Here is a 12,092-nt window from a genome sequence, read left to right on the forward strand (position 1 = left end):
AAATGTCCCACTGGGCTTCTGTCAAACCTCTAGATTGGTCTCAGCACTAGAACAGCTCAGGACTGAAAGAAGAACTTTTACTGAAGACAAACTAAAAGCTCTCCCAGTAAATCATCTGGGCCTTTCTTCACACTACATGGAAATAAGAAATTCCAGTTTTAGTGCATATTTATGAAGATCAAGTGTTTGTTAGTAAATGAAAAAATGAATCAAAAGTTATCTGAGAGCAGAGCAGGGACGATCCACGTTGTTCTGACCAAATTAATTAATGCAAAGATTCAGATTATGATCAGTCACAACCTGTGTACATTTTATTCTGTCCACAAACAGGACTGGTGGATGTAATGTGCTGTCACTGATGACATCACTGCTTCCAGACAGCTGTTAAATACTGCATTCAGTGGAATTCATTTCAGTTTAATCACAGCCATAAAAGTAAACAAATCCTAAAAAAATCCACTAAAAACTTAAAATTAATTGCTTCCATAAAAAGAAGACCTTTTGAGTTTTGGGTCATTTGGTAGAATTTAGATTTGCGTGATTTTCTTGTAAACAATAAACAAAATAAATATAATTTCTATGTGTTTGTGTCTGTTTAATGCAGCCACACTTTTAGAAACACAGAAATGATTTTTCCACAAATATTTCATGATAATATCTGAGATTCGGAAACCTTTTATCCATCGCTGTATATTCTACCAAAAATGCACAAGTTTAGTGTTTAGGGCAACAATTCAATGGATGGAAATGCAATAAGTCAGACAGAAAACACATTTCAGGGATTTTTTATCTGAAAATCCAATAATATTTGTAGAGTTTCTTGTATAACATCTGAATTATCAAAGTGGATTTATCTGACTAAGAGGCATCATTTTAATAAAGTATTGAGCAAAGAAACACCATGAAACAACGCTGTGGCAAAGAAATAAAACAAAGTTGTTGGATATTTCATTTAGACATTAGTGAGCATTAGGAGAATCTCCCAGCTGGTAGTTTTTCAGCAAACATAGTAAATGTGAACATGATCAATAAAAGAGTATCTTCAGTGATTTTCTGTCAACAAGCAGAGCAGATTTAAGGGATAAATTATGAAGCAAATTCATCAAAGAAAAAATTCCAGTTAGAGATGATGGTGACAATCAGCTTTCTCTGTTCATGACATTTTCTTTCATCAGGTTCATTAAAACGTCTTCAGTTTGTGCCGATAATGAGCCGCCTCCGTCTGTCAGATTAACGGGTCGCTATAATACAGAGCTGTGTGGAAAACGAACATTTATTACAGTAAAAAGTGCTGCTGCTGTGAATTGTGTAATTATTCTCCTGCTCAGCGGATCTGAATGCTTTTTATAACCTGACAGCTGCTAAACTTTAAACGTCATACATTTAAACAGGACAGGTCTGACTCATAATGCAGGAAATCACTTTAGTTTGGGGACAAATCAAAGTGAAACTAAAGATATTGATTGAATATTCTCTGTAACGGACTAATCAGTTCTCTATGCTGTCTTCTATCAGCTTGGCTGTAAACCAGGACAAATACAAGAACATATTTATGTGATTCCTGCACCATCAACTGAATACATGTGGGTTTCAGACCTGCCAACCTTGGCGAAATATTTTGAGCACTACTTGTGTGGCGCGGCTTTTTTTGCAGACTACTTCTTTGCACGCAGTTACTTCCCCATTTACTATCAATAAAAAACAACACTAAAATGACATTTATGACTAAAATACATTTATTAAACTAAATATGGACATTTTAACCATTTTTTCATATAACATGTCCTTCTAAGCCATGTACATTCTGTACTGTATCAGCAACAGCTTTTCAATGGAACAAAAACACTTTCAAAACATACAGCTGTTAACAAACCAAGGTACATTATTTCAATTTTGTTGATGTTTTTTTAATGCTCTTTTAACTACAGCTTCACTTGCAGTCATCACCCAGAACTTGAACAGAACTTGCTCTCAGCAGTTTTTCCTCATAGGTTGCTGACTAGCTAGCTTAGCTACTTTATCTCACACACGCACACATGTGTGTGTCTTGCTATCATTGTGGGGACATACCATTGACTCCCATTCATATCTACCCCTAACAGTTACCCTAACCTTAACCCAGACCAAAACAATCTCTAAGCCTAAAGAAACGTTTTTGCACTTTTACTTTTTTCAGTAACAACAACATGGCCAAGAAAACATTGTTTAAACTTGTGGGGACCAAAATGAGGTCCCCACAAGTGACATAGTTTTCGGTTTTCTTACAGTTGTGGGGACATTTGGTCCCCACAATGCAGCAAAAACATGGGCATACACACACACAAACACACAACACACACACACACACACACACACACAACACACACACACACACACACACACACACAAACACACACACACACCACACACACACCACACCACACAAACACACACACACACACACACACACACACACCAACACAAACACACACACACACACACACACACAAACACACACACACACACAAACACCACCACACCACAACCACCACCACACAAACAACCACACAACACAAACAACAACCAAACAAACCACAACACAACACACACACACACGAGCACACACAACACACAAACACAACACACAAACAAACAACACACACACAAACCACACACAAACACACACACACACAACAACACACACAAACACACACACACGACACACACAACAAACACAACAAACACACACACCACAAACAAACACACACACACACACACACACACACAAACACACACACACACACACACACAGAACACACACACACAAACACACACACACACAACAACACACACACACACAAAACCCAAACACACACACAAACACACACACACCCACACACACACAAACACCACAACCACACACACAAACACACACATCACAACACACAAACACCACACACAAAAAACAACACACACACAAACCACAGCCCCAAACACCACACCACACCCAAAACCCACCGCCAAACCAACACACCCACAACCCCCACCCACCCCACCACACACCACCACAACAACCACCCCACCCCCTAGCCCTCTCCCATCCCCCAACCCACCACACCAACCCCAACACCCCCCCACCAACACACACACACAAGAACACCAACACAAAACAAACAAAACAACACACACACACAAACACACAAACACAACCACAAACACCACACCACAACACAGCACACACAAAATCACACAACAACCAAACACACACACACACACACACACACACACACACAACACACACACACAACAACCCAAACAACACACACCACACACCAAACACTTACACACAAAACAAACACAAACACACACAAAACACACACACAAACCACAACACACACAAACCACACCACACACACACACACACCAAACACACACCACAACAACACAAAACAACAAACACACAAAACACACACAACACAACACACACACACAAACAACACATCCACACAAAACAAACACACACACAACAACACAAAACACAACACACACACCCACACACCAACCACAACACTACCAAACACCACCACACACACACAGGAACACCACAAACACAAAAACCACACAATACCACACAAAACCCAAACACACCACACCACATGACACTACACAAACACACACAACACACACACACACCCCTACACACAGCACATAACACACACACAACACAACCACAAACCAAACAAACAAACACACACAGTAACACAGCACAAGACATGCACACATCACACAAACACACACACACACGACTCACCACAACACAAACACACACACAACACACACACACACACACACACACACACACAACACACAACACACACACACCACACACACACACACACACACAACACACACACACACACACACACACACACAACACACACACACACACAACACACACACAAACCACCAACCACACACCACCACACACAACAACACACAAACACAACAAACACAAACACACACATTCTCAAAGTCATAGACCCAAACACAACACCCAATTTTACCCGGTTTTAACCGCCAGCTGCTGCAGTGGGGGCAACAGGGAACGGGGCACAGAGGCAGGGGAGGCAGAGGACAGGAGAGAGCGGGACAACAAGGGTTCTGCGAGGACTCGTTATTCTCCGCTACTCTATGATGATTGGTTGAAATTGCACCACTACACTGCTAGGCATCATGCATGAGTATTGCACGTCCACATTTCTAACAGCACTCACAGATGTCTGCATGCTTTTTGAGTAGTTTTAATGAGGCGGAGCGTACCAGCGTATTTTGATGTCAAATTGCGTACCTGCTACGCAAAATGCGTACAGGTTGGCAGGTCTGGGGTTTCCATGGCAAAACATACAGTTTACACTAGCTCTACACGTCTGCAGATATAAACTTCAGCTAAGAATCTCTGAAAAGAATCAGAGAGAATCATTTGGAGACGCTTCTTAGAGGCCAATTCAAATCTGAAACCTCAACAGAACTTAGCTGTATAGCATCAGTTACCACGGTAACAGCGACTGTATATGCATCAGTTACCACGGTAACAGCTACCTGTGCAGCGATCAGTTTACCACGGTAAACAGCTACCTGTAAAGGATCAGTTACCACGGTAACAGCTACCTGTGCAGCATCAGTTACCACGGTAACAGCTACCTGTGCAGCTCAGTTTACCCACGTAACAGCTTACCAATCGAGTAACTACGGAAAGCTACTTGCAGCATCAGTTACCACGGTAACAGCTACCTGTAAGGATCAGTTACCACGGTAACAGCTCCTGTAAAGCATCAGTTACCACGGTAACAGCTACCCTGTGCAGCATCAGTTACCTACCGGTAACAGCTACCTGTGCGCATCAGTTACACGGTAACGCTACTGTGCAGCATCAGTTACACGGTAAACAGCTACTGTGCAGCATCAGTTACCACGGTAACAGCTACCTGTAAAGGATCAGTTACCACGGTAACAGCTACCTGTGCAACGTTAATAACTTCTTCCAGTGGTTTAGTATCGTTGCTAACATGTTAATCTGCTACGGAGTGGCTCTGCTCTGAATCCTGAACAGTGTTAGCGACCAAACGGAGACAGAACGTGACCTAAAATATTCCAGTTTCCTACCCGGAGTACAGCGCCCGGATGCCCTCCTCCTTGCCGATCCTGAACAGGGCATGAAACATGCCTCTGTAGCGCACCTCCGTGTACTGGGACTGACCCTGGACCTGCAGCCGGGTCTTAGTCAGGTCGATGGGAAACGTACCTGAGGATAGAAATACAACAATACAATATAATAATAATACAATAACTTTATTAGTGACAATAAGGCCACAGAAATGTTGGTAAAAGGCACAGAGGATGAATTAAACAGGGATAGACGATCTTTATGGCCACTTACTCGTGATCAAGAAAGGCAGGTAACTGATATTTGGAGCTGATATACATTAAATGTAATTATTTACCAGCAGAGAACCAGTCATTCTTAACGAGGGTTCTTCATTTTAGTATGGCTGGAAGTGAATATGTAAAATATTCATAGGAGATTAAATTATCTGCTCTGTTTATGTGGGATCAGCTGGGATTTATCAGTTTATCTTCTGTAGTTCTTCTCCGGTTCCTGAATCTTTCACCATTATTCGATCACTTCTACGGCAAACTAAGCTCCATAACTTAAAGCTTTATTCATTATTGTTTTCCAGATTCTGTTTTAGGTTAATCTGTGGTTGTATTCTAACATAGAGAAGCTTATTATCTGGTTTATGTTCAGTTTCTACCTGAAGGACATTTCTGAGAGTTCAGAGTGAAACACACGGAGAGAAATAAAGTAGTTCATTTATCAACATTTAGTCAATAAAAATACAATCAGAAAAAAAGCCAAATATCGGCCATAATGGGAGACAGAAGACAGAAACCGAGGAGAACAACATGCAGTAACTGGTCCAAATATGATGATGTCATGAATAAAATAAAAATCGACAGCCAGCCTTTTAAAGCTGCCTTTGGGCTTCAGACAGTTAAAGATATTAACAGTGGAAATGTTTTCTTTTGGTTGTCTTTAAAGACATCCGTACAGAATAGGTGACAAAATGCTTTAATTTCAGCTTGATTATAAAAGAGCTTCAACTTAAAGTGGTTTATGTTTTTGTTTTCCACCTAGCAGATGATCTAGATGTTTGTTTTCCAGGAATCTGAGGCTCAAATCACAATAAAACCACCATGAGAGACAGAGCATGTCGTCCATCAGCCTTCCTGAATATCTGCAGTATGATGTACAGAATTTGCAGCTCAGAGCTTTGATGTTCAGTTAATGCATCATCCTTCCTTCTGAATCCAGGTTCCCATCAAACAGAACGTCTCCATAGCTGCAGATCCCTTAAGATGATCATACTGTTTGTTTAAAAGGTCGACACGTTACAACCTATTTACAGCCAGTAAACACAGGACGCTGAGGGCTGCATATTGCAGAGCATCACGTACCGAATTCTGCGACAATCGAGGCCATCCCTCCGTAGATGAACGGCTTCCAGTTCAGGTTGGGCATCATCTCCGTGGCGGCGGCTGCTTCCACCTGCTGCAGCCCCGCTAGAAACAAGAGCAGGCCGCCCAGACACAGGTCAACACAGTGCTGCAGCCTCACACAATACAACATGTCGACAAACATTGAGATTTTAACGATGCTACAGATCAGAGGCTCCTCAGCATCAGCATCCCAGCCTACTGCGCCGGAAAGAGACGCCCGCTGTGTGGAGAAACGAGAGAGAGCCGTCATATTTGTTGTGGGGGTCGCTATTGGCTAAGAGCTACGTCAGTCAAAGGTTTCAGCCATTCCATTGGCTGATGCGCGGGAGGCGGGTTCGCGGTTGGTGACAGTTGGGTGACAGCAACAGAGAGAAATGAAGTTATATATAATCATTAATCGCTTAAACAGCAGGAACGCCGGTTATTTAAATAAATACTAGTCCTTCTAGTTTAACGCACAGTTTTAATAACAGAAAACGGCCGTTTTGCTCGTTTTTATTTCAGACATGGCCGTCCCAACTGTTTCCAACGAAGCAGATGGCTCATGCTAAGCTAACGTCTAGTTAGCTAGCACTTGTTAGCGAGGTTAACCGGCGGGCAGCTAGTTAGCTCCGCTCACAAAGGTAAATGTCACGTACCTGTGGTGTCCAGGAAATCTGCGACCTGCTGTTGTACTTGATTTCCCCCGACTCAACGCATTTTCGTGCCTTGACTTTAATAAAGTGCAGCAGAAAACTTCTCGCCTGCTGTTAGCTTCATTTCTGCTAATGTCAAGAGGGAACGATAACAACAGGACTTCCGCTACGACTTTTACAATAAAACCCGCCCTGACTCACTGAGTTCCGGCAAATAAAAGTTAATGTTAAAAATATATATTTTAAATGAATACTGATTAATAAAATGGAAATAAAATGTACTTTGTAAAATATTTTATCTAGTATATAAAAAGTATAGTATATAAAAAGTACACCCTACAAAAATATGGAAATTTCAACTTTACATGATTATAATAAATATTAAGTATCAGACAGTGTCATTAATTATGGTGATTAACTATAGTATTATTTATTATGCAGGTTATCAAATTAAATGGTAAGGTTAAGGGCACACAATGTTATTAATTGTGGAGAATAATTAAATAATAGGGCTAAGACTGCAGCATTACAAATTATGGAGATTAATTTAAATATGAAGGTTAAAACACTAATTATGGTGATTAATCTAATTTAACTGTAGGGGCAAAGATATCACAGTTTATTAATGACAGAGTGAACCTGACTAATTGAAATATTAAGGTTCAGACACTATAGTATTATTTATTATGGAGATTAACTAATTGAAATGTTAATTAACAATAGCTTAACTGATGATGTAAACTGCCATTGTAGTGGTTCTAAAATGTTAGCTTGCTTCTCCTTTATGCATTACAGAGACTGTATAGATAAACAACCAGTGTAAGAAAGCTGATTTGGTTTGATTAGAGTTTTATTGTGAAGGAGTTCATCATGTTCAATCATCTCATACAAAAGTGCAAAAAGGTAAATTTGTCCACCCCAACAAATAAGACAGAAGGTTAAAAATCCATTCATTCACCTCAACTTTCCGTTTGAAATAAAGTGATCAACTCTCTGACTGGAAAACTTCTCTGGAACCAAACGTTCTCCTTCCCACAGCTCAAATGTTTCTTATCTACATGAGAACCCTGCTTTAGATGCTGCTCATCGAGAAATCGGAGCAGAATGGCTTCATGTGGAGGTGGTTCTGATTAGAACGCCTCAACTGGAGTTTATATCTCATCTGACCTAGGAACATCTGAGGATCCTCCAGGAGGAACCAGGAGGAACGTCTTCAACATTCTGCTGCACCGCAACTCTGGAGAGACAAGTTTAAATTCAAATCAACAACTTTATTTTGTTTGTTACAAATACATTCTCAGAGGGTTCTGCAGTGTTCTACTGATGTTCTCAGCAGCAGAGTGAATGAGAAGGTTCTTCTGTAAGACAAGTTAATCTAAGATGTTCTAAAGATGTTTGGGGATGACGTTAGACCATTTAGACGTTCTCAAAACTGAATGCTGCACTGAGAACCTTCAGTTTTGGCTGAAATGTTCTAAGATCTAGAACAAAGGAAGAACATCACAGCGTTCCTGTAATGTGACCTATTAAAAGGAGAACATTAATAGAACGCTCTTCTATAAAAGGTTTCCACAGTGAGAACAAAGGATGGATATTCTCAATGCAGCATTCAGACCTCAGATGACTGAACGTTTTTTACAAGACGTTCCTGTACACTTTAGAGAATCTATAAAACGTTCCCACAATGTTCCATGATAACAAAGGAAGAGAACGTCTCAACAGTCTAACATTGTCATCACCAAACATCTTTAGTTCTCCTACCTTTCAGAGGAACATTATGGGAACTAAAAGGAAAATTCTAGCTGAAAAAGTTAGTCGAACTTTGCAGAACTTTCTCAGAACGTTTCTGGAAGTAAAAACTTGTAGGTGGGTCTTTGTCAGTTATTAACAGAGCAGCGATACTCACATGGTCAAGGTGTTTCAGTTCTTGGTTCTCACAGTGAATATATGAAGGTTAGAAGAGGACGTTCCACCTCAGTCACATCTCACACGGCAAACATCCACAAAGTCAGCATTCATCTGTAGAAAAATAGATATTTTTAGATGTCCTCGTCTACATCTGGTCAGAGAACATCTACAGTGTGGATGGAAACTCCACGGTCCACTGTCCTCCTGTGGTTCCTCCTCTGGTTCTTCTTCTTCTTCCATGGTGGAGGTCAGCTGGAATCACAGCGTCGTCCGCAGCAGCCGAATCACACGCTGGTAAATCTGCTGGAACACGGACGCCAGGTTCCTGAAAGAACAGGAGAAGAACAGTCCTGAATGTTCTCCAACGTCTTTAAGGAGTTTAAAACGAGATCTGAACCGAGCTGCAGTCCGAGTTTCGTTTCTGTTTAGACTCACCGAGCTCCGACTGAGAAGCAGTTGTTTGTGTTTGGATGGAGGCAGAAGAGCGAAGCCACGCAGTAAACACAACACAACAACATGGAGAGCAGCCGCCGCTTCAGAGACATCTCAGCCTGAAACACAATGTTGATATAGATTATAGATTAAACCTTTTATTGATCCCACAGCGGGGAAAGTACATAGATTAAAAAAAAACTTCATGTTTAGGGTTAAATCGAGGCTGCACCCAGAAATCACAGAGATTTGTTTTCAATTCTGGGAAAACTGTGAAATATTCTAAAAGCACTGAAAATAACAGCATATGACTGTACAATAGCAATAATTTTAGGTTATTTAAATACAGCAAAGATCTAACTTTACAGATACACATTGTAAAAGAATTACAAATTATTAACATAAATGTATGTAATTTATGCAATACATTCGTAATAAAACAGCTTTTTTTATTAATATCTTAAATTACAGTTAACATTTAAATTAGAACTTTTTTTCTACAATTACAGGGAAACATAAATGGGAAAATCTATAAAAACAACAAAAAAAGTGAATTTACTGGTGATGTGAACATTATGTGCATCTTTGGTTTGCTTTTTTAATTATTTAAATTAACAAAAAAATAAATTACAATTAACAATTTTTCTTTTTTCTCACCATAATATAAATACTTTTAGAAATAACAGTAAATATCCGTAAAACTATTACATTTTTGCTGGTTCAAATACAGCAGAATCATGTAATTTTCTGTCACATGTTGCTAAAGAATGAATTTCTATCTGTAAAATATTTAATTTGGAGGTCATTTAGTTTTATCCTGTTTTTATGGTGAATTAGTCTTTTTTCTTGACTTTTTTTGACTCTATTAGTTATTATCTTTAATTTAACACAATTCTGTAAAGTTAAACAGAAATAGTTATGGTTCATTTTAATGTTTTTTGGTCAGGTATGATGATAAGATAAGATAAGATAAGATAAGATAAGATAAGATAAGATAAGATAAGATAAGATAAGATAAGATAAGATAAGATAAGATAGACTTTATTGATCTCACAAAGGAGAAATTTACTGTTACAGGGCTCTTAGAAACAAAAAACAGAGGAGTGCAAAAGTCACGAAGGTGCAAGAACAAGATAATAAATATTGCACATAATAACAACTACACAGTAGTGTTATACAGTCTGATGGGTTAAAGTATCAGTAAATGCCAGTATATAATTCACTTTTTCTGACGCCTTTCTTCTTCACAGACGATGAGTTTGTGATACTTTATCCAGTAAATAATTCCAGAATCAGCCCACATCCACAGCGTTCCTCCTTATTCAGCTGAAACATGCTGCACCGTGACATAAAACTTTAGCAGATTTGGAATTTTGTTTCAGTTCTTGTCACCAAACAGGAACCAAGAAGACCTCTGAAGGATCTGAGAGTCTGAAAACATCATCATCATCACCTTAACAGTCCTGTCCACACTGGTTCTCCAAAACTGGACAAATCCTCCGTTTGGGTTTAAAAGCTCCTTCGAATCTGACCCCAGACCCGGGTAGAATCCCTCAGAGCGGCCGGCAGCGATGTAAACACAGTCCGGCTTCCTGGGTGCTGCTGGGCTCAATTACTGCTGACTAACACTTTGCTTTGAAAGGTCCTGAAAGGTCTAGCAGGGTGAATAATATGCCTACATTGTGCGTCTGCTGGAGGTATTTCGGTTCGTCAGGAGGCGTGAGAGGAGATAAAAAGAGGATGTTTGCTCTGAACCAGCTGAAAGGATGCTGGGAAGGTTTTTAAAAACAAGAAGAGAAGATGTCAGATCAGTCAGAGTTCTCCTCTGTGGCTCAGTATTCACTCATTTACTGACAAATTTAGTTTTGAAACACATTTTCAGTCTCACTTGTGTCTGCAGCCCTGTGAGACTCTACTGAGGCTCATTGGAGCAATGCAAGAATTCCAAATTTTCAGAAAATTACACTCATCGCCTTGGTTTTGCATATTAGTGTGCAAAGATCAGCTACTTCCACTCTTAAAATTATTTCATGGGACCTGTCCCCATCACATAACTAAAGGTGGGGGTCAGTGATTACATCAGCTTCATATTCTGGGTAATTTAAACTCAAACCTCTGCACATGTTGATTTAAAACTAAATTTAAGTTCAGTTTTTCATAATTTATTTTCTTGTTGCAGTCTGTCACGACTCCTTCCACAATTTCACATGATGAACCCGAAATTTAGCTTTTTGGTCATCAGATTAGTTTTAGCTGTGTTTAGTGGACATCATGGTGTAAAGCATGGTGGAGGCAGCATCATGATTAAAGCATGGTGGAGGCAGCATCATGAATAAAGCATGGTGGAGGCAGCATCATGATGTGAAGCATGGTGGAGGCAGCATCATGATGTGAAGCACGGTGGAGGCAGCATCATGATGTGAAGCACGGTGGAGGCAGCATCATGATGTGAAGCATAGTGGAGACAGCATCATGATGTGAAGCACGGTGGAGGCAGCATCATGGTGTAAAGCATGGTGGAGGCAGCATCATGATGAAAGCATGGTGGAGGCAGCATCATGATTAAAGCACGGTGGAGGC

The 12,092-nt window shown here is 40.0% G+C and overlaps 1 protein-coding gene and 1 long non-coding RNA gene across 6 annotated transcripts in view; both read right to left on the minus strand.

Annotated features, from left to right (window-relative positions):
- slc25a14 (solute carrier family 25 member 14) overlaps window positions 1-7,326 on the minus strand; it is a 45,173-nt gene extending 37,847 nt beyond the window's left edge. The window contains exons 1-3 of one of the 5 annotated variants that reach the window (XM_051937752.1): window positions 7,176-7,326; window positions 6,496-6,600; window positions 5,143-5,281 (exon numbers count right to left, since the gene is read on the minus strand). In XM_051937752.1, the coding sequence (XP_051793712.1) occupies window positions 5,143-5,281; window positions 6,496-6,562 (206 nt within the window). In that variant the 5' untranslated portion in view covers window positions 6,563-6,600; window positions 7,176-7,326. Of the gene's footprint in view, window positions 1-5,142; window positions 5,282-6,495; window positions 6,912-7,175 lie in introns of those variants that run through there. The other 4 variants (XM_051937753.1, XM_051937750.1, XM_051937754.1 and 1 more) reach the window with 4 other exon arrangements.
- Window positions 7,327-8,045: 719 nt separating this feature from the next.
- LOC127530598 (uncharacterized) lies at window positions 8,046-9,743 on the minus strand. The gene is made up of 3 exons (XR_007937242.1): window positions 9,516-9,743; window positions 9,079-9,405; window positions 8,046-8,409 (listed from the first exon to the last, which is right to left on the minus strand). It is a non-coding gene; the product is annotated as an uncharacterized LOC127530598 (long non-coding RNA).
- Between the last annotated feature and the right edge of the window lie 2,349 nt (window positions 9,744-12,092).

This window comes from Acanthochromis polyacanthus, chromosome 17 (genome assembly GCF_021347895.1).
Source record: "Acanthochromis polyacanthus isolate Apoly-LR-REF ecotype Palm Island chromosome 17, KAUST_Apoly_ChrSc, whole genome shotgun sequence".
Lineage (NCBI taxonomy): Eukaryota > Metazoa > Chordata > Actinopteri > Pomacentridae > Acanthochromis > Acanthochromis polyacanthus.